Source organism: Ornithodoros turicata, chromosome 1, assembly GCF_037126465.1.
Source record: "Ornithodoros turicata isolate Travis chromosome 1, ASM3712646v1, whole genome shotgun sequence".
Lineage (NCBI taxonomy): Eukaryota > Metazoa > Arthropoda > Arachnida > Ixodida > Argasidae > Ornithodoros > Ornithodoros turicata.
Genome location: NC_088201.1, coordinates 88,589,550 through 88,611,471, shown reverse-complemented (window position 1 = coordinate 88,611,471; position 21,922 = coordinate 88,589,550). Strand labels below are relative to the sequence as shown.

The 21,922-nt window shown below is 46.8% G+C and overlaps 1 protein-coding gene and 12 non-coding genes across 15 annotated transcripts in view; 12 read left to right on the top strand and 1 right to left on the bottom strand.

The window, feature by feature from the left end:
• The window catches only part of LOC135365966 (uncharacterized), an 11,856-nt gene extending 10,246 nt beyond the window's left edge, over window positions 1–1,610 (bottom strand). Inside the window, exons 1-3 of one of the 3 annotated variants that reach the window (XM_064598628.1) lie at window positions 1,309–1,610; window positions 1,075–1,142; window positions 788–884 (exon numbers count right to left, since the gene is read on the bottom strand). In XM_064598628.1, the coding sequence (XP_064454698.1) occupies window positions 788–884; window positions 1,075–1,142; window positions 1,309–1,501 (358 nt within the window). In that variant the 5' untranslated portion in view covers window positions 1,502–1,610. Of the gene's footprint in view, window positions 1–504; window positions 885–1,074; window positions 1,143–1,308 lie in introns of those variants that run through there. The other 2 variants (XM_064598612.1, XM_064598620.1) reach the window with 2 other exon arrangements.
• Window positions 1,611–12,136: 10,526 nt separating this feature from the next.
• On the top strand, window positions 12,137–12,209 carry Trnar-acg (transfer RNA arginine (anticodon ACG)). Its single transcript has one exon. It is a non-coding gene; the product is annotated as a tRNA-Arg (tRNA).
• Window positions 12,210–12,479: 270 nt separating this feature from the next.
• On the top strand, window positions 12,480–12,552 carry Trnar-acg (transfer RNA arginine (anticodon ACG)). The gene has a single exon. It is a non-coding gene; the product is annotated as a tRNA-Arg (tRNA).
• A 270-nt stretch (window positions 12,553–12,822) lies between these two features.
• Window positions 12,823–12,895, top strand: Trnar-acg (transfer RNA arginine (anticodon ACG)). The gene has a single exon. It is a non-coding gene; the product is annotated as a tRNA-Arg (tRNA).
• Window positions 12,896–13,165: 270 nt separating this feature from the next.
• On the top strand, window positions 13,166–13,238 carry Trnar-acg (transfer RNA arginine (anticodon ACG)). Its single transcript has one exon. It is a non-coding gene; the product is annotated as a tRNA-Arg (tRNA).
• Window positions 13,239–13,508: 270 nt separating this feature from the next.
• On the top strand, window positions 13,509–13,581 carry Trnar-acg (transfer RNA arginine (anticodon ACG)). Its single transcript has one exon. It is a non-coding gene; the product is annotated as a tRNA-Arg (tRNA).
• A 270-nt stretch (window positions 13,582–13,851) lies between these two features.
• On the top strand, window positions 13,852–13,924 carry Trnar-gcg (transfer RNA arginine (anticodon GCG)). Its single transcript has one exon. It is a non-coding gene; the product is annotated as a tRNA-Arg (tRNA).
• A 597-nt stretch (window positions 13,925–14,521) lies between these two features.
• Window positions 14,522–14,594, top strand: Trnar-acg (transfer RNA arginine (anticodon ACG)). Its single transcript has one exon. It is a non-coding gene; the product is annotated as a tRNA-Arg (tRNA).
• Window positions 14,595–15,191: 597 nt separating this feature from the next.
• Trnar-acg (transfer RNA arginine (anticodon ACG)) lies at window positions 15,192–15,264 on the top strand. Its single transcript has one exon. It is a non-coding gene; the product is annotated as a tRNA-Arg (tRNA).
• A 5,448-nt stretch (window positions 15,265–20,712) lies between these two features.
• On the top strand, window positions 20,713–20,785 carry Trnar-acg (transfer RNA arginine (anticodon ACG)). Its single transcript has one exon. It is a non-coding gene; the product is annotated as a tRNA-Arg (tRNA).
• A 270-nt stretch (window positions 20,786–21,055) lies between these two features.
• Trnar-acg (transfer RNA arginine (anticodon ACG)) lies at window positions 21,056–21,128 on the top strand. Its single transcript has one exon. It is a non-coding gene; the product is annotated as a tRNA-Arg (tRNA).
• Window positions 21,129–21,398: 270 nt separating this feature from the next.
• Window positions 21,399–21,471, top strand: Trnar-acg (transfer RNA arginine (anticodon ACG)). The gene has a single exon. It is a non-coding gene; the product is annotated as a tRNA-Arg (tRNA).
• Window positions 21,472–21,741: 270 nt separating this feature from the next.
• On the top strand, window positions 21,742–21,814 carry Trnar-acg (transfer RNA arginine (anticodon ACG)). The gene has a single exon. It is a non-coding gene; the product is annotated as a tRNA-Arg (tRNA).
• The last annotated feature ends 108 nt before the right edge of the window (window positions 21,815–21,922 follow it).

Genomic DNA, 21,922 nt, shown 5'->3' with positions numbered 1-21,922 from the left:
GTCAAATAGTAAAGTCTAGTAGATGCTCACCACCAAAGTAAAAATAGCCAGTGAAATCCAGTTTGTGGATACACTGTTAAATTCCTGAGGTTACAATGAACTGACTTTTGCGGCACCAGTTTTCGCGCCCACACTGGGGCAACAAGAGCCATGACTTTGCTCAGCCATAAACGTAAATTTCCTGCACCAGAACGCAACAAGCTGTAATGCTCTATGAGCTCTCAGTGAGTAGCAGCTGGCCCTAGATGGTATGATTGTTTTCTGGATACATGACGTTCAGTGGAACCTGGTGTCTAGACAGTTAGCGTAAGAGCAGAAAATACTCTATTGTGAGGCATCTTGTGTGACCTAGGAGCACCCCACTTTTTCATCCAGAAAGAAAAGACAAGGTCAAGCAGGACCTTGATGTTTTCGTGTAATATTGCCCACCTACTTTCTATGATGGGCTCTCTTAATTTTGGACTTCAACCCTCTGGTGGTGGAATGCTTCAGGATTTAAAACAAGCCTTATCAATCCCACAGATGGAACAAATATTCGTGTCCAAATTTAATGGTTCAGCAACATGACCAGGCCTACTGTTATGGGATAAGGGACGTAGGAAGCTCACTGTTTAACATAATTTCCTCCCCACAGGAATCTTTACTCAGCCCTATTCCCTCCCATACTGTATTGAAGCGACTTATGGCGGAAAACAAATCGTGACAGATGAGATAATGGCCACCAGAGCAGAGCTTTGCCAGCCTATCTAGTGCACAGACCACATTGAAATCAGAAAGGAAGCATTACCTATCATGTCTTGCTGCTCCGCAACCTTCCGTTCAAGGTCTTCGTTCCGTTTCTGCAGGTCTTTTACTTGGTCAACGTGGTTGCAGCAGTTGACCTGCTGTCAAGGAAGTTCGACTAATATAAGTTTCAATTTATAAATAACACTATATTGGACATATTTGATTCTATGTGTATCTGGCGACACAAGGTTGATTCACTTATTGCGTTTAATGGAGCGGATACTTACGTTTTATGAAAGTCAACCCTTTGTCAGTACGCACTTGCTTTAATTCAAAGTTATAACACACCTGTGATGCCTGGGTCGATGCTCGCGCTGCCAACCTGTTTCGACGCCGCTCCATTTTTGATAGTTCTCCTGCAAAGCACCGTATTTAGTTCAGTTACTGTTAGTGTTGATCCGGTACTATCCAGTTTTCGAATCACACAGGACAGACGCCTACGCTACGTTCAGACAGAAACATACGAATAATTACAACAACTGTATTACACCAGTTCAACTTCTTCAATCAACAAATGCTCACCTGCAGCTATAATATAGGCTTCTGCTGGGGGTTCCTTGTCCTTCCAAGTTACCATGAATGTGCGTCCCGCAAGCGTCTCCACTACAGTCGGATCAGTCATAATTTCTGTTGCCGTCGCGACATCGGTGATCTTTCTTGTGGGGTACACGTCCCACGCCTCAGCCGTTGCCCATTTGACGAGAATGTGGCTCATTTGTGTTACGACAGAACTAATCAATGATTAAAAGTGGCCCAGACGCCCAAGAGCGAAAGAGAAGTGCAAAGCGCGGGAAGTCCAGACGTGGATTCTTAAATGGCTTGGCTTGTCTTGCGATACTGGCGATACCATCTGGGGGTGGAGGGGGAGGAAATGTTTTAATGGTTTCAGTCATCCCTGGACGAAAAAAAAAAACATATGCAAAGTATGTCTGTAGAAATTATTATTACTACCAGTACTTCTCGGTGCTGTCGATGACCGTGACCTAACATCTCCCGACCATCCCGACCCCGACTGCGCAGCTTTCGCTTTCGTCTGCTTTGCTATCGCGCCTGTCGCGTCTGCAGACGAGTTCGTTTGTTGTTTCAAAATGTATGCATTATCTGCGACGTGGTAATGTGGTTTAGATAGTACGAATGATAGTATGAATGATATGCCGGCGTCCCTTTGTCCCTGTTAACTATGCCGAAAAGATATCGACAATGGTTGTTCGACGACAATGTTCCGAAACCACGCACGACGAAGTTCAGGCACGAAAGAAGCGCCAAGATGTCGTCGCTTTCCTCGGAGCTTGAGCATGCACCACCGACTGGTGACGAAGGACCGAGCGAAGCTCCCGGTGAGGGTGGCAGCGAAACGTCAGGTGACGAGGATCGGCAATCAGTGTGGGAAAGTGGACAGGTGGACTGCGGAGCAGGAAGCAGCATGGACGACACAAATATAGTGAGTACGACGTGCTTCCGTTTGTTATTTCTCTTCTTCTTCTTCAGGGGTAGGGTGTGAGATGTGTTGTTTTCGTTACTTTTGTACGGAGTCGCACACACCGTACGTCAACACAGCGCTGGGGGGGGGGGGGGGGGGGGGGGAGGGGGGGAGCGGTCTTAAGGAAATTTCGTGCTTTGCGGCACAGCATCATCCAGGAGATAGGATTTTTGCGTAGGGAACACAGCCGTATGGGGGAGGGGTCCGTACCCCTGCCCCCTCAGTTCCAAACTTCAGCATGGGGTTCAACTGGTCCACCCCAGCAAGCGCCTGCCTTTTGTCCACGCGGACACCATTTGGAAAAATATCCTGGATCGGTCCTTGGTAACTACTTACATTTCAAAGAAAAGTATAGCCAACCGAAATTTAGTTACTCTTTCTCTGAAAGTAGAGTGAAAGTATCAGTGAAAGTAAGATGCTTTCAAAAATGAACTGAGCTATAGCTACAGTCAATTCCTAAAAATAGTACTTAAGTTATATCGCTGCACGAGTCGACCTCTTTAGGCCAGTGTCCAGCTAAAGCGTCTCGTGTCTGGCACGTGCATGGCCCGAACCTAAACAGTTCCTTAAGGTTGAAGTCCAACCCTTCTGGCCCAGCCTGGGCATGACAGTTTTCAACTTTTCAGTCTGAGCTACGTTTTTGCTCATCCTCAGATACCAAATTTCAGCCACATAACCTGATTTTATAATTTTTTCACTTGCTATAGCAGAGGCAGACCTTACAAGGGCACGCACTGCCAAGTCTGAGCCCAGCACAGGCCCACTGAACTCAGCCTTCACCCATGGCCCGGCCTGCCTGAAAATCGCGGTTTCATCTATTTTGGGTCACAGAACAAGGAACAGGAGTCGAACACAAAAAGGGATTTTCCCCATTACACACACATGTAGCACCCACGAAACTCTGAGAACCTACACTAGGCTTCTCTGGTCATGTACCCTTCAGGGGTTGCCATTGTCAGACTTAACCTGTTGATGCACTTGTGGCTTGCTCGTTAAGCTAGGCTGATCTCTTTGGCCAGTCACAAGAGCAGTTTGGGTTTTCTGGATACATACGTTATATTTAACAAGCCAGTTAACGAGTATGAAACTAGTCAAAGTCACTGACAGATTACTTGTAATTCAACCAATACTGCATGATAAGAATGTCTAACAAAACCTTGTTGACATGTGAACCACTTGGCACATATTCAAAAAGACCAGACAGTAGAGTACAGAGTAAGAATGTTTTCACTCTCGTTTACAGGGCGCACATAGAAGTGATACCCCCAGACAACAAGAGGGCTCTCTTGAATGGGCAAATATTACAGAGAGCTCTTCCACTGACACAAGTGATGACGACAGTGCTTCCATGACAGAAGATGTTGCGAAAACAGAACTGGTAAACAGTGTGATTCAGCCTTTGCTGTGTGCTTGTTGTCCTCTGATAACAACTGTTTCAAAGAAGACTCTTAGAACAATGAGAATGACTCTGATAGCCTTAAGGGACAGTGTCGTTGTCGTTGTTTCCGGAGCTCCTCTCTAATTACGTTCACAGGCAAAAGGGATTCGTGGTCGTACTGGTCTCTTCTAAAAAAAATAATTATAATCATAGAACTTTAAAGAAATACACACACTAGTGTGTGTATGACTGTTGCCTTCGCTTTACGACATCATTCGGATTGAACAAAGGCATGCCTTCTCCAAAGATGACTATGACTATTTCTTTTACAGGATGAGCCGCTTTACCCTGGATCACGGATCACTAGAGGAGAAAGCTTGGTCCTGATTTTGGCACACAGCCTTCGCCACGGCGCAACAAAGGAGGCGACAGAAAGTGTCTTAAAGCTTCTTGAAGCCCACCTGCCTGAGCATGCTGCATTACCAACATCCAAGTACCTTTTTTTCAAAGAGTTTTTGTCCAGCCATCAAACGATGTCTTATCACTTTTACTGTCCAAAGTGCCTTGAATACCTTGGTAGCAGGGAGGAGGAACCACTTCGCTGCAACACATGCTCTGTGGAGTTTGACATGAACACGCTGACTAAGGAGTTCAGCTATTTTCTTTTTTTTTATATTGGTGAGCAAGTGAAAGAAAAGCTTTCAGCCCCTGAGCTTGATTTTAAGCAGTTGTCCAGGTCTCTTGCTTTTGATGTGGGCGAAATCACAACAAGCAAAGGCTATCACGACTTACCAACTTGTGACAATGACTTATCAGTAACCTGGAATACAGATGGTGTACCCCTGTACGAATCCTCAGGCTACAGTATATGGCCACTGTTGCTACAGATCAACGAACTGCCCCACACACTCCGCTCAAAACACATGCTCCTGGCAGGGCTATGGTTCGGACCAAAGAAGCCAGTCATGAATACCTTCCTAAAGCCTTTCGTTCATCAAATGAACATCTTATCAAGTACTGGGATTGTTTGCGTAGACTCTCAGGGAAATTCAAATACAATTCGCATCTTTCCTGGTCCATGTACCGTGGACACGGTAGCCAGAGCCATGGTCATGAACATGAACCAGTTTAATGGTTCACATGGCTGTGGCTGGTGTGTCCACGGAGGTGAAGTTGTGCCAAAGGGGCATGGCCATGTGCGTGTGTACCCCATTGTGTCACCCCAACCTAGTGCTAGAACGCACCAGTCCTTTCTGGACTGTGCTTCTGATGCTGAGGAGTCTGGAGAACCTACATGGGGCATAAAGGGTCAGAACATACTGTTTTTGTTGACGTTCTTTTCATTTCCAGCAAGTTTTGTCGTTGACTACATGCATGCTGTTTGCTGTGGCTTTGTGCGGCAAACAACATGCATGTGGTTTGACACCAGAACAGCCTTTTCCTATAGCATTGGGTCTCTTGTCAGTGAAGTTGACAGACGGCTTCATGATGTACGTCCCGTGTGGGAAATCGCACGACTGCCTCGGTCATTAACATTACGTAGGTATTGGAAAGCCTCAGAGTGGCAGCACTGGCTTTTATTTTATTCACCCATAGTTCTGCGTGGGCTACTTCCACATGCCTATTATGATAATTGGATTCAGTTTGTGGGACTTATGCACTTCTTTCTGTCAGACACTATCCCAACAGAAAAGTTGAGACAAGCTCGTAAGGACATGATCTCTTTCTTAAAACGGTATCAGGAGCTTTATGGAAAAGAACAAATGACCTACAACTCACATCTTTTGCTGCATCTTCCCGATTCTGTACAGACATGGGGGCCCCTTTGGAACTATTCAGCATACGGTTTTGAAAGCATGAATGGGCAGCTTGTGCGCTTTGTAAATGGGACACGTTACGCACAGTGGCAGGTAATTGAAAAGTTTTCATATCTTTCTGCCCTCCCATTGCTTTGGGAGAAATGTGCACACTTTGAAAGCAAAGACTCCAAGCAGGAACTAATGCAGTACTTTCTAAAGGGCTATCATCTAAGAAGACATGCAATCAGTATTGGAGGTGTCGTCCTTTATGGAAAGGGTAAAACCGAGGGTCAAGGAATGTCATACAAAAAAGTTCGCATTAGTGGGCTAACATACTGTGTGCAGTCCCTGGACAAGTCACGACGCCATAATTCTTACATACGCATTTCTGGCAGCTTTGGGATCATCACCAAGATAACAGCAGTGTGCAGCCTGCGGCATAGTCAGTGTACCTGTGCCAAACAGATCGTATTTCAAGTTACGAGGCTTGCCACAGCACGTTCTTTCCTTGATTGTTTCTGTGGAACGTTGGTATACGAAGTTGTGCACACTGATGAGGTGCTAGACATGGGAAGCGACCATGTAGAAAAGTGCATTGTCCTACAGCATTCACCAAAAATCTTGCTGTGCCCTATCAAGCGTGCATCTATTTTTTCAGCAATGTAAGTTGCATCTTGTTAACTTCCTCTTGCTAGCTCTGTATCCAGTATGCACAGCACACAACACACTATACTTCTCTCCAAAGTTAATAACACTGTTCCACACTGGTTTTGGTTCCTCAAGCACATGTTTGGGATCACGTGGTGTCCGAGAACACAACTCTGCTACAACTGCTACACTGGTACAACCAGTTCCTCGCAAATGATGTGCAGCTTCATTTTGTAAAGATTTGCTGTCTCACGCATATACTCTCCAGAGTGCTAAGCTGTATGTTTCCAATTGCAGTTTCTCCTTGCCAATTGATATTTTTGTTTTTTTCTTTCTGCCATAACAGTATTGTGATGTGGAACTGGTATATTGAGGCAAGGGAACGATGTGTGTTACTTTCTGTGTAGCCAACATGCCATGATCCGAACTACTCTATAACTATGTAAATAATTATGTGACTCCTGTGTAAATAAGAGCTGTGTAACACTGCCATATTCATGCTTGATATCTTGTTTGGGTGGTGCTGCTATATATTGTTTGGATGTTTTGCTACTGTTTTGTGCATTTATTACTGCTTTTTCAAAAGGCATGTGCCAAGAAAAAAATTCACGTATGTACCCCATGCTGGGTGTTCTTTTTTTTTTTTATTCAATACAGAGTGCTTCACAAACACAGTGAGAAAAAGACGAGCACTACTGCAACTTGAGTTATAAACTTGAGTTATCAAAAATGGAGCTGGTTTGTAGGTCAAGTAGCAGTAAAGTAGCACATTTTTTTCTTTGTGTTATTGCTACATTGCTATTGCTGTCTTTGTGAAGTGCTGTATATCAAACTAAAAAAAAAAAAAGAACACCGTCTGTTACTTCATTCAGAGTTCGATACGGGCCAGACATAACGAAGGCGCAGCCACAGGCCCCTCCATTTCTTCTCAGTTTTCTAAATTTGTGTTGCACAGGTGCACAACTGTGAAAGGTGTGAGGCAATTTACAGACAAGTGCCAGCTGCTGCTGCTTTGTCAATGTCCTGTTTGTTTCATGTCATTACATAACTGTGACTCATAACATTGGTATTAAAAATTGTTCCACTCACTGTGATGCTCTAATTTCTGTGGATTTCACTTATGCTGTCCCATTGCATAAACATCTGCAGTCCTTAATTGTAGGATTATTTGTGATAGAACTCTTAATCAGAAATTTAGAAACTTTTTCTTAGTGAATATAATATTTTATTTGTTTTTGAACGTCTCGCTTTTACAAACTCAGCTCAAGTTAGCTTGCAAGGTCAAGGTCAAGTTAATGCCATTAACGTGTAATGTAATCAGTAAGTACATTCGAAATTATTACCATCCGTAATGAACAGCATGAAAGCGTTATTGTAGTGGTACATTGACAGTCTACCAACAGTCTGTATACCAAGTCGTTAAAATGACCACAGCGGTGAAAGCCAAAGCAAGTATACAAGAGGTAGGTAGACTGTTTGTATACCTGGTATAAAGGAAGGAGCAAACCACAGGAAGGTGACATGGTATAAAAAAAGTACATAGGAGGACCACTAAAAGGTGAAAACTGTTTTTATAAGGGACATAAGGCAGGAGTGTAGAACTCCAAGATGTGACACTTGCCGTCGCTTCGGCCACACCACACAAGATTGCATCCGGTCCTACGCACAGATGACCCGCCGAGCCCGCGAAGATAATGAGGACATTACCATGGACCAGCAAGAAACGGACGACGCTATGACGAGCCCAACGGACCTTAGTGCTGCGAAGGAGAGTTTGGAAGTCGTTGTTCCAGTGAATTCTGCTTCTTCGCTGAGTGTGCCTGCGCTGGTAACGGAATTTGAGCAACGATCTGTGGAGGCTGCGGCTTCCCCTATGGTCTTGCAGTGTGCAGGAGATAAGGATAATGCGTTAGAGGGGAATACCGACAAATCGGAGCGAGAAATGTCCGAGGTGATCGATGGCCCGCCAGCTACGCCGACAGACACGGAAAAATTCCAGCTTGTCGTCCACCGAACCAAACGTAAGAAATGGGCTATTCCTAATGTTCCCTACGATACGCGGGACAAAGGCTGTCATCTGGTCAGGGATCCTAGTTCAACATAATTATGACAGTTACAGTAGCCATACTTAACGTTAGGAGTTTAATTACCAGGAAGAGGAAAAAGTGGCTTATGGACATGTTGCTACAAAACAGGGTAGATATCTTATTTGCTCAAGAAACGAAGATTGAGGATCCCGATCAACAGGAGGAGTTGATTTCGTTTTTCAAGAATTTGTACCAGGTTTTCCACTCACGTGCCATACAAGGGAGCGCCGGTACAGCGTTGTTTATCAAGAGGTGCAACAAGATCAAGGTTATTCCTGATATCGGCCATGACAATCACGGTCGCATTTGTTTTGCAGACTGTTTGGTGGAAGGGGAGCCTTTGCATGTTGTTTCAATATACGCACCAAATGGAGCAGCGGATCGAACAGAATTCTTTATCTATTTACGGGAATTTCTGCGTACTGTTACTACCAGCGAAGCTGTTACTAGCAGGCGACTTTAACTGTGTGTTGTCGTCCAAGGATAAGTCTTCCTACACGGGTTGGAAAGACGCGGGAACAGTAGAACTCAGAAAGACACGAAGGAATAGAGCACAATTCTCTACGGTTTACTCACTGGCAAGGTAGCTCCCACGCTAGACTTGATCGCATGTATCTGTCCGCTGAGATTAATACCTCTAATGGCCGTTACTCAGTGCAACCTACCAGCTTTTCGGACCATGGACTGGTGCTTCTCACGTTTGCGGTGGGGATGAGTCGCAAGAGGCTGCCTAAAAGAAGTGTCACCTGGAAATTCAACGAGGCGTTGCTTGAAAACGAGGAATTCCGATGTGAAGTGAACGAACTGCTAAACGACTATGTCATAGGAGAAGACATCGACGCTTGCTCGTGGGAGCTTTTCAAGGGTCGCCTGAAAGTAGCAGCCATCAGAGCTGGACAACTTCGCTGCAGCAGAATGAGAGAAGAGAAAACCTGCCTTATTGGAGCTCTTACGCGTTTAATCAGGGAAGAGGAGAGAACCCCGGGTCTCTTTACCGACGGCATACGTCACTGCAGGGACCAGCTCATTACCCACATGAATAGAGAATACACCGGAGCAATGATCCGCAGCAGGGCTCGTGTGATCGATCCGGAAGAACAACCTGCGAAAGTTTTCGCCACCCTCGAAAGGAAACGCTGCGAGGACAAAGCTATAACCGAAGTACGAGTTGGCGATGGGATCAAACGTAATCCGAAAGAAATCGAGGAGGTCTTCGTCGCAGAGTACAAGGAATTGTTTGCCCAGACCGATAACTCCGCAAGACATCGGGTAACAACCTGTTTTCAGCAGGTTGTTACCCGAAAGGTTGTTACCCGTTGTGCCAAAAATCGCTGCCGACCGGAAAGGAAAGCTAGATGAAGAAATCAGCATAGAGGAGGTGGCGTGGGCGATTAAAAACCTGCCTGGAAGAAAGGCTCCGGGTCCTGACGGTTTTGGCTCCGCGTTCTACAAAGTGTTCAGTGATCGCGTCGCTCCTATTTTGAAAGCTGTCTTCAGCGATGTCTATCGAAGAAAGCTTCTCCCTCCTTCGTTGAGGCAAGCTCACGTCGTCCTTATTAAGAAAAAGACCAAGGACAACGTTCGTGGTGTTGGGGATTTCCGTCCGATCAGCCTACTGTCAACGGAGTACAAGATACTTGCCAAGATTTTAGCTAGACGCCTGGAGCTTGCACTCGGCCTGGTAGTGGGGCATCACCAACCTTACGGATTCAAGGGTCGTTCCCTAGTGACCAACCTGCACTTGATGCGGACAGTGGTGGAAGCAGCAGGTGCGTTGGACAAACCTTTGGGCGTGCTTCAGCTTGATCTCCGGCGTGCGTTCGACAGAGTGAGACATGACTTCTTGTTTGCTCTGTTGGAGTGGTGTGAAATCGGAAATTACATGAATACATGGATCAAAGTATGCTATAGAGACATTACGACAACGCTACTAATAAATGGGAATCCAAGCACACCAATTCCTGTGAAGCGATCTGTGCGGCAAGGTTGCCCCTTGTCCCCGATACTGTTCGCCTTATACTTGGAGCCACTCTGCAGGTGCCTGCTAGCGGACGTACGTCTGAAGGGACTCCAAACACCGGTAGGAAACCTGAATGTTTTGGCCTATGCAGACGACGTAGCGGTCGTGTTTTCAGAGAGAGAGAGCACGTGCCAATGGTACTTGAACACGTCACTAACTTCAGCAATGTCTCCGGAGCCAGCCTCAACAAGGAGAAGACGTCGGGGTGTTGGCTAGGGCACTGGGATGTAACCCCTGAGTGGTTTGCCGGAATCAAGTGGGATCAGACTATCTCAAAATACCTCGGTATTGCTTTTGCCTCGACGACACCCCTGATCGAGCAGTGGAATCCTCACATTCAGCATCTACGGGCCCCGCTTCTGCAGTGGGAAGGCAGGAATGTATCTTTCCTAACCAAGTCCTTCATTTGCAACACGTCGGTGTATCCAATTTTCTTTTATCGAGCCCAGGCTACACCGTGCCCTGCTGCGAGCGCACACCGTGTGCATATAATTTTTGCGACATTCGTATGGGGGTCCGCCTTCGAAAGGATGCGGAGAACTAATCTTTTTCACTGTGTACAAAGTGGTGGATTCGGACTGGTGAATGTGGCGGTGAAAATTCTATTTCACCGCTTCATGTACTTCCGTCAGCGGAAACAAGCGATTCTTGAGTGGGCTTTACAGGTACTGGGCTCTCCTTTTCTGCACAGATACAATGTTTCGAGTGCAGGTGTCCCGTTGCGAAAGAAATCCCTCATCTTCTACAAAGAAATAGCAGAATCTGTAGACTTCCTAAGCAGCAGATATTCGTGGGATTACCTGGCTTTAGTACGACGACGTAAACTGTACTGGGACCTGATAAGCGATATCTTTCCTGCTCCTCTCTACCGAACAGCGTATCCCGGACACGAACAGGACAGGGTCCTAAAGAAAATAAGAAAGCTACCAGTGCCAACGAGCACTTTGAAGTTTTTCACCTTGCTTCATACTCAAACTTTACCGGTGAAAACTTGGTTGCTTTGTAAAGGCTTCATTGTGCCATGGGGAAGCCGCTGTGGCACATGCTTCGCAGAAGATGAAGATTTGTTTCATGTTTTCTTGGGCTGCAGGACAGCAGTACAATTTTGGGGCCACCTCAACATAGTGTTTGGCATGTCTGGCGAGCTCACCTGGACCCGCATCACCTTCCTCGATATGACAGGGGAGGATGCTTACGCTTGGGATATTTTAGTTATTCTAGGACTGCGTGCTTTGTGGATACACAGGACGGATGTTGTGAATGGAAGAGTACCTCCTCAAATTCCTCTCGTCGTGCTCGCAGCAAAGCTCGACTGGTGCGTCAGCGTCGTAAAGGAGCGCTGCGGAAGAGACACTGACCTACAAACCAAGGTGCAGAACACAAGGAACAGACTGAAGGCCACTCTACCAAGAGAGCTGAAAAAGTTCGTGGCGATGATCGGAGATCGCTGAGGCCCTTCGGATAGCCCTCAACACAACGTAAGAGTAAACTGAACGAGTGTCGCAGGTCTTCGGGTGTTTTTTAATCGTGGGCACCGAAGTGAAGGCGTCAACAATGTTTTGTATATAGGCATTTGAAGATTTTAATTAAAAAAAAAAAAAAAGGCGCAACGGATAACGCGTCTGACTACGGATCAGAAGATTCCAGGTTCGAATCCTGGCAGGCTCGTGTGATTTGTTTGTTTTAGTCTTTATGACAACGGTAGTGTACACGATATCCACGTCCCGACTCACGTCTCCTGTTAAAGCCTGTGGCATACGGGAGAGCGCTTCTAACTGCGGATCTCAGGACACGGGGTTAAAATCTCTGCAGATTTTGTAATGCGTAATCGGGCTATGTTCTCCAGGACAAAAGCCTTTTTGAAGAAATATGTAAGGAATCACCTCAGCTATGCACAGTGATGTTAGGACAATGAAGTGGCTGATACGCGAATCGAGCGGGCCTGTGGCGCAACGGATAACGCGTCTGACTACGGATCAGAAGGTTCCAGGTTCGAATCCTGGCAGTCTCGTGTGATTTGTTCGTTTTAGTCTTTATGACAACGGTAGTGCACACGATATCCACGTCCCGACTCACGTCTCCTGTTGAAGCCTGTGGCATACGGGAGAGCGCTTCTAACTGCGGATCTCAGGACACGGGGTTAAAATCTCTGCAGATTTTGTACTGCGTAATCGGGCTATGTTCTCCTGGACAAAAGCCTTTTTGAAGAAATATGTAAGGAATCACCTCAGCTATGCACAGTGATGTTAGGACAATGAAGTGGCTGATACGCGAATCGAGCGGGCCTGTGGCGCAACGGATAACGCGTCTGACTACGGATCAGAAGGTTCCAGGTTCGAATCCTGGCAGTCTCGTGTGATTTGTTCGTTTTAGTCTTTATGACAACGGTAGTGCACACGATATCCACGTCCCGACTCACGTCTCCTGTTGAAGCCTGTGGCATACGGGAGAGCGCTTCTAACTGAGGATCTCAGGACACGGGGTTAAAATCTCTGCAGATTTTGTACTGCGTAATCGGGCTATGTTCTCCTGGACAAAAGCCTTTTTGAAGAAATATGTAAGGAATCACCTCAGCTATGCACAGTGATCTTAGGACAATGAAGTGGCTGATACGCGAATCGAGCGGGCCTGTGGCGCAGCGGATAACGCGTCTGACTACGGATCAGAAGGTTCCAGGTTCGAATCCTGGCAGTCTCGTGTGATTTGTTCGTTTTAGTCTTTATGACAACGGTAGTGCACACGATATCCACGTCCCGACTCATGTCTCCTGTTGAAGCCTGTGGCATACGGGAGAGCGCTTCTAACTGCGGATCTCAGGACACGGGGTTAAAATCTCTGCAGATTTTGTACTGCGTAATCGGGCTATGTCCTCCTGGAGAAAAGCCTTTTTGAAGAAATATGTAAGGAATCACCTCAGCTATGCACAGTGATGTTAGGACAATGAAGTGGCTGATACGCGAATCGAGCGGGCCTGTGGCGCAACGGATAACGCGTCTGACTACGGATCAGAAGGTTCCAGGTTCGAATCCTGGCAGTCTCGTGTGATTTGTTCGTTTTAGTCTTTATGACAACGGTAGTGCACACGATATCCACGTCCCGACTCACGTCTCCTGTTGAAGCCTGTGGCATACGGGAGAGCGCTTCTAACTGCGGATCTCAGGACACGGGGTTAAAATCTCTGCAGATTTTGTACTGCGTAATCGGGCTATGTCCTCCTGGAGAAAAGCCTTTTTGAAGAAATATGTAAGGAATCACCTCAGCTATGCACAGTGATGTTAGGACAATGAAGTGGCTGATACGCGAATCGAGCGGGCCTGTGGCGCAACGGATAACGCGTCTGACTACGGATCAGAAGGTTCCAGGTTCCAATCCTGGCAGTCTCGTGTGATTTGTTCGTTTTAGTCTTTATGACAACGGTAGTGCACACGATATCCACGTCCCGACTCACGTCTCCTGTTGAAGCCTGTGGCATACGGGAGAGCGCTTCTAACTGCGGATCTCAGGACACGGGGTTAAAATCTCTGCAGATTTTGTACTGCGTAATCGGGCTATGTTCTCCTGGACAAAAGCCTTTTTGAAGAAATATGTAAGGAATCACCTCAGCTATGCACAGTGATGTTAGGACAATGAAGTGGCTGATACGCGAATCGAGCGGGCCTGTGGCGCAACGGATAACGCGTCTGACTGCGGATCAGAAGGTTCCAGGTTCGAATCCTGGCAGTCTCGTGTGATTTGTTCGTTTTAGTCTTTATGACAACGGTAGTGCACACGATATCCACGTCCCGACTCACGTCTCCTGTTGAAGCCTGTGGCATACGGGAGAGCGCTTCTAACTGCGGATCTCAGGACACGGGGTTAAAATCTCTGCAGATTTTGTACTGCGTAATCGGGCTATGTTCTCCTGGACAAAAGCCTTTTTGAAGAAATATGTAAGGAATCACCTCAGCTATGCACAGTGATGTTAGGACAATGAAGTGGCTGATACGCGAATGGAGCGGATAACGCGTCTGACTACGGATCAGAAGGTTCCAAGTTCGAATCCTGGCAGTCTCGTGTGATTTGTTCGTTTTAGTCTTTATGACAACGGTAGTGCACACGATATCCACGTCCCGACTCACGTCTCCTGTTGAAGCCTGTGGCATACGGGAGAGCGCTTCTAACTGCGGATCTCAGGACACGGGGTTAAAATCTCTGCAGATTTTGTACTGCGTAATCGGGCTATGTCCTCCTGGAGAAAAGCCTTTTTGAAGAAATATGTAAGGAATCACCTCAGCTATGCACAGTGATGTTAGGACAATGAAGTGGCTGATACGCGAATCGAGCGGGCCTGTGGCGCAACGGATAACGCGTCTGACTACGGATCAGAAGGTTCCAGGTTCGAATCCTGGCAGTCTCGTGTGATTTGTTCGTTTTAGTCTTTATGACAACGGTAGTGCACACGATATCCACGTCCCGACTCACGTCTCCTGTTGAAGCCTGTGGCATACGGGAGAGCGCTTCTAACTGCGGATCTCAGGACACGGGGTTAAAATCTCTGCAGATTTTGTACTGCGTAATCGGGCTATGTTCTCCTGGACAAAAGCCTTTTTGAAGAAATATGTAAGGAATCACCTCAGCTATGCACAGTGATGTTAGGACAATGAAGTGGCTGATACGCGAATCGAGCGGATAACGCGTCTGACTACGGATCAGAAGGTTCCAAGTTCGAATCCTGGCAGTCTCGTGTGATTTGTTCGTTTTAGTCTTTATGACAACGGTAGTGCACACGATATCCACGTCCCGACTCACGTCTCCTGTTGAAGCCTGTGGCATACGGGAGAGCGCTTCTAACTGCGGATCTCAGGACACGGGGTTAAAATCTCTGCAGATTTTGTACTGCGTAATCGGGCTATGTCCTCCTGGAGAAAAGCCTTTTTGAAGAAATATGTAAGGAATCACCTCAGCTATGCACAGTGATGTTAGGACAATGAAGTGGCTGATACGCGAATCGAGCGGGCCTGTGGCGCAACGGATAACGCGTCTGACTACGGATCAGAAGGTTCCAGGTTCGAATCCTGGCAGTCTCGTGTGATTTGTTCGTTTTAGTCTTTATGACAACGGTAGTGCACACGATATCCACGTCCCGACTCACGTCTCCTGTTGAAGCCTGTGGCATACGGGAGAGCGCTTCTAACTGCGGATCTCAGGACACGGGGTTAAAATCTCTGCAGATTTTGTACTGCGTAATCGGGCTATGTTCTCCTGGACAAAAGCCTTTTTGAAGAAATATGTAAGGAATCACCTCAGCTATGCACAGTGATGTTAGGACAATGAAGTGGCTGATACGCGAATCGAACGGATAACGCGTCTGACTACGGATCAGAAGGTTCCAAGTTCGAATCCTGGCAGTCTCGTGTGATTTGTTCGTTTTAGTCTTTATGACAACGGTAGTGCACACGATATCCACGTCCCGACTCACGTCTCCTGTTGAAGCCTGTGGCATACGGGAGAGCGCTTCTAACTGCGGATCTCAGGACACGGGGTTAAAATCTCTGCAGATTTTGTACTGCGTAATCGGGCTATGTCCTCCTGGAGAAAAGCCTTTTTGAAGAAATATGTAAGGAATCACCTCAGCTATGCACAGTGATGTTAGGACAATGAAGTGGCTGATACGCGAAGCGAGCGGGCCTGTGGCGCAACGTCATTCTTGCTTCCGGTTTCGTACGGAACGGTCGCAGGTAACATGAGCTCCGATGGAGTGACAACAACGGCTAGGCTTAGCCGGGAAAACGGTGTGAATATGAAGACAACGGAATGCCAGGAGTACAGAATTTTTCTGCCGAGTTTGCCTCCTGGAAAAGTTGGAAAAAATACTGTTGTGCTGCATGGTGACATCACCGGACGACCCTACTGCAAGGAAGACTTCAAACCTGCGCTGAAAGAACTGATCAAAGGTACAGAAATCGCGGCGTTTGGTGTTGATCAGTTGAACCATATCTGGCTTTTAACGACGCACAACGAGGAAACAAAACAGAAGCTACTCAATGCAAAAGAACGCATTGTGAAGGGGAAGCGCTGCTTGATTATCGACTGTTGTCAACAGGAAATCGTAGCGAAGCTGCACTGGTTGCCTTATCATGTACCCGACGACAGTGTAAGGAAGGCGTTTGAGGTGTTCGGACAGGAAATAATCGTCAGTCGAGAAAAATGGACCGACGACTACTTTCATGACGTTGAATCGACACCAAGGGTACTTAAAATGAAACTCAAAGAAGGCGTGACGGTGGACATTATCCCTCACCAGATGAGGTTGTGTGGGAAATCGGTTCTTGTGTCAATACCTGGAAGACTCCCCCTATGCCTGCGGTGCAGGGAGCTTGGTCATGTCAGGAGACAATGCAGGGCTCCGAGATGTAGTAAATGTCGACGATATGGACATGATGATGAAAGCTGTGTACGCTCCTATGCGTCTGTAACGAAGGAGGTGCGTGAAGAAGCTGATGAGAACCTCATGGACGAGGCCGATATGGAAGAAATTCAACAAGACAAACAAGAGGCGGATAAGGAGGGTGATGCAGTAACCGGTGCCACCAGCAGTAAAGTCGACGATGACAGAAAGCTCCTTGAAGCGCAAGTAACAACGCATGAAGAAGATCTGCGGGACGTTCATTCTACTAGCTTCAGCGAACAGAGTTGTGAGGGGGAACATACCGAGCTGGACAGTGAAAAAAAGGAAGAAATAAGAAGTGATCAGGCATTACAAGAGGAAACCGTAGAAGATTGGAAGAACACCTTAACTCCAGTGGAGTCATGGGCCTCACGGAAGAGGACAGGTGGGAAGTTCAAAAAACATGTAAAACCAAATATACCATACGACCCAAGGGATCGTGGGAAAGCTCAGATACAGCAAAACAACAATGACGGCTAAGTTATTAGTAGCAACTTTAAACGTTGTAAGCTTAATCTCCAGGAAACGAAAACAGTGGCTACTGGACTTACTGATTAAACAGAAAATTGATATAATGTGCATCCAAGAAACCAAGATCACGTCAGTGGAGGATGAGGATTATCTCATCCAGTTTTTCAAACAGAGCTTTCAAGTTTTCCATTCACGTGCTAGCAGCGGGAGTGGGGGAACGGCAATCCTTGTGCGCAGGAATGAATGGCTGCGAGTCAGCCCCGATATAGGACACGACGAAGGTGGGAGGGTCAGTGCGGTGGACTGCTTGGTGAACGATGATATGATTAGATTTATTTCGATCTACGCCCCGAATGACGCCTCCGAGCGAAAGCAATTCTTCCGCTATCTCAAGGATTTCTTGGATACCCCAGCAAAAGTTTTCCTGTGTGGCGACTTTAACTGTGTGTTGACAGTGTCAGATAAGACTGGGAAAGGTGCGATTAACGATGGTAGCACAAGTGAACTGAGGAAAATCATCGAGGAAAACAACCTTATTGATTTTATGTATGTTGCTCCTGAATGCAAGGTGAAATACACACACTGGCAGTGCACCAGTCACGCGAGGCTCGACAGAATCTATGTTTCTGATGAGACAGATACGGCAGACGCGAGGTACAACGTCACGCCACTCTTCATGTCTGACCATGGGTTGGTTACGGCGGAACTAACTAGGCTGCAAAACAGGGTAACACGAAAGAGTAGTGATCTTCCATGGAAATTCAACGAAAGCATACTGGAGGACGAAAGTTTCATCGCGGAGATTAAAGAGAAAATAAGAGAAGTGATAGAAGAAAGCGTGGACGCCTGTCGCTGGGAGTTATTTAAGGCGGACGTTAAAAGAATTGCTGTCCGGTACAGTCAGCTAAGAGCAGCTGAAAGAAGAGCAGAAGAAAAGGCGATGGTAGACACCTTAACGATGCTGGTGGTTGAGGAAGAACGAAACCCTGGTATGTTCATTGAGGATATACGTCAATGCAAAAAGAGTATCTTCAAGTTGAAGTTAGAGCACTACCGAGGTGCAATGATCAGAAGCAGAGTAACGACGTTAGAAAGTGAGGAGAGGCCAGCTAAAGTATTTAGAACGTTGGAGAAGAAACGGGCTAATAACAATTCTATAAGAAGGATAAGGAAAGGGTCAGAAGTTATTGAAGATGCCTCTCGGATCGAAGAAGAATTCCTGAATACGTATCAAAACCTGTTTGAAGAACAGTGTTCGGTAAGAGAAAACTTTGGTCAGTATAGTGCCATGCTCTCAAAAATCAGCGAGGAGAAAAGGGATGTAATTAATGCTCCCATAACAAAGTCAGAAGTGGAAAGAGCTATCAAGAAGCTCAAGAAAAACAAAGCGCCCGGCATCGACGGCATAGGCTCCAGTTTCTACATTAAATTCTGCGAGGACCTCGCTCCTGTTATAGTGAATGTGTTTGATGATATACACAGCAGGAAACTTCTTCCACCTTCCATGAGACGCGTTTTGGTAGTACTTATTCCAAAGAAGACACAACACGAGCAAATTCCTGAAGTGAGTGACTACAGGCCAATTAGCCGACTAACACCGGACTATAAAATCTTGGCAAAAATCTTGGCTGAGCGTCTCGCGTATGCACTTCGTGACATCATTGGCGAACACCAGACGTATGGCATCAAGGGACGATCAATCGCAACAAACCTTCATATGATGAGAACAATTTGTGAGGTTGCTAGCACAACGGGTCCCGCTTCAGCAGTTTTACAAGCAGACCTAAGCAGAGCATTTGATCGTGTACGACATGATTTCCTGTTTGCATTGCTTCGGTGGTGCGAGGTCGGGGATTACGTACAAAACTGGGTAGAAATCTGCTACAAGGAACTAGTTATGAACCTTCTCATCAACGGCGAGAAAACGAAGAGCATCCCACTACAGCGATCAGTCAGACAGGGGTGCCCGTTATCTCCTGTACTATTCGCCTTGTATCTTGAGCCGCTGTGCAGAAAGATTATAAATGACGAAATGATTCAAGGTCTGCGGTTGCAGCAGATAGAAATAAAACTTATGGCGTATGCGGATGATGTGGCCGTCATATGTACTTCCAAAAGCCAGATTGCGATGGCAGTGGGACACATCAAGAATTTCTGCGCTGCATCGGGAGCTGCCCTCAATCTGAAAAAAACGTTTGGTTCATGGTTAGGACAATGGGACAGCGCACCGAGAGATTTCGAGGGCGCAACCTGGTCGACTGCGGTGGGAAGATACCTCGGTATCCGATTTACAACAATGGCTGTACTGAAAGAAGATTGGCAGGCCAGGATCAGAGGTCTCCAAACACAGCTGCGTCATTGGAATGGCAGAAGAATATCGGTTTTCAACCGTAGTTTCGTTTGTAACACGGCGTTATACCCAGTGGTAATCTACCATGCACAGGTTGGTCCGTGCGATTCAGCAACCACGCGCAAAGTGCACCGAACTTTTGCGACGTTTATATGGAATTCGCAAATGGAGAAAATGCGAAGAGAGAATCTCTTCCATCCCCTATCCCAAGGCGGTCTCGCGCTAGTCAACGTTGCTGTGAAGTTATTGGTGCATAAGTTCATTTACTTCCGAGACCAGAAGAACGAGGTACTCAGGGGAGCGATACAAAACATCGGAGCTGCCTATCTGTTGGAATGGATAGTGACCACAGCTCGTGTCCTGAAACCGTCAGCAGCTCTGCGGTTTTATAGAGATATAGCCCAAGCTGTCCGATTCTTCACTGAAAGATATTCTTGGGAATATCTATCATCAGTAAAAAAGCAGAAACTTTATTGGGACACTATCAGCCTGTTGCTGCCGCTTCCCCGTTACAGAAGCGTTCGGTTGGGGAAAGAAGCAGATGTTCTGTGCAGAGTTAGAAGCTTCCCGGTGTCAACATCGGCCAAGGATTTCTTTTGGTCATTTCATACGGAAACATTGCCCTTCAAAGTGTGGCGGAAAAGCAAAGGATTCTTCGTCCCGTGGTCACTCCGGTGTGACAGCTGCTATCAAGAGGATGAAACCCTTCCGCACGTCTTTATGGGATGCCGGAAAGCTATTCAGTTCTGGGCGGCGTTAACAACCTTCGTCGGATCAGACACACAACTGGAATGGAATGACCTCAGGTTCCTCAGGGTTAGCAGTGACAAATGCGAGGGGGCGATGGACATTATTGTGCTTCTCGGGCTATATGCGATTTGGAGACATAGGATGGAATTCTATAATTGTGTGGCGGACATCAGGTCTCCATGGAATGTGTTCGTAAGTGCACTAATCACCACAATCAGCGTGATAGAAGCAAAAGATCTGGACGCAGGACGACCTTGGCTGAAGGTAAAGGAGAGGTTGAGGAAAGCTCCATATCCGCGGTGGTAGGAACTGCAGGGGAACCAGAAATGACTGAATAGTCATGGAACGAGGCAGCGCACAGTATAGGAGCTCTACGAGCAACTTCTGTCGCACACAAGCTTGCTTTTAGACAAGGGGTCTCACACCCGCATCTTTCTCGCTCCAGGGAGCGGAAAAAAGAGTGTGTGTAAAATGTGGTTTTAAATAAAAAAAATAAAAAAAAAATAAAAAAAAAAAGGGCCTGTGGCGCAACGGATAACGCGTCTGACTACGGATCAGAAGATTCCAGGTTCGAATCCTGGCAGGCTCGTGTGATTTGTTCGTTTTAGTCTTTATGACAACGGTAGTGTACACGATATCCACGTCCCGACTCACGTCTCCTGTTGAAGCCTGTGGCATACGGGAGAGCGCTTCTAACTGCGGATCTCAGGACACGGGGTTAAAATCTCTGCAGATTTTGTACTGCGTAATCGGGCTATGTGCTCCTGGAGAAAAGCCTTTTTGAAGAAATATGTAAGGAATCACCTCAGCTATGCACAGTGATGTTAGGACAATGAAGTGGCTGATACGCGAAGCGAGCGGGCCTGTGGCGCAACGGATAACGCGTCTGACTACGGATCAGAAGATTCCAGGTTCGAATCCTGGCAGGCTCGTGTGAATTGTTCGTTTTAGTCTTTATGACAACGGTAGTGTACACGATATCCACGTCCCGACTCACGTCTCCTGTTGAAGCCTGTGGCATACGGGAGAGCGCTTCTAACTGCGGATCTCAGGACACGGGGTTAAAATCTCTGCAGATTTTGTGCTGCGTAATCGGGTTATGTCCTCCTGGAGAAAAGCCTTTTTGAAGAAATATGTAAGGAATCACCTCAGCTATGCACAGTGATGTTAGGACAATGAAGTGGCTGATACGCGAAGCGAGCGGGCCTGTGGCGCAACGGATAACGCGTCTGACTACGGATCAGAAGATTCCAGGTTCGAATCCTGGCAGGCTCGTGTGAATTGTTCGTTTTAGTCTTTATGACAACGGTAGTGTACACGATATCCACGTCCCGACTCACGTCTCCTGTTGAAGCCTGTGGCATACGGGAGAGCGCTTCTAACTGCGGATCTCAGGACACGGGGTTAAAATCTCTGCAGATTTTGTGCTGCGTAATCGGGTTATGTCCTCCTGGAGAAAAGCCTTTTTGAAGAAATATGTAAGGAATCACCTCAGCTATGCACAGTGATGTTAGGACAATGAAGTGGCTGATACGCGAAGCGAGCGGGCCTGTGGCGCAACGGATAACGCGTCTGACTACGGATCAGAAGATTCCAGGTTCGAATCCTGGCAGGCTCGTGTGAATTGTTCGTTTTAGTCTTTATGACAACGGTAGTGTACACGATATCCACGTCCCGACTCACGTCTCCTGTTGAAGCCTGTGGCATACGGGAGAGCGCTTCTAAC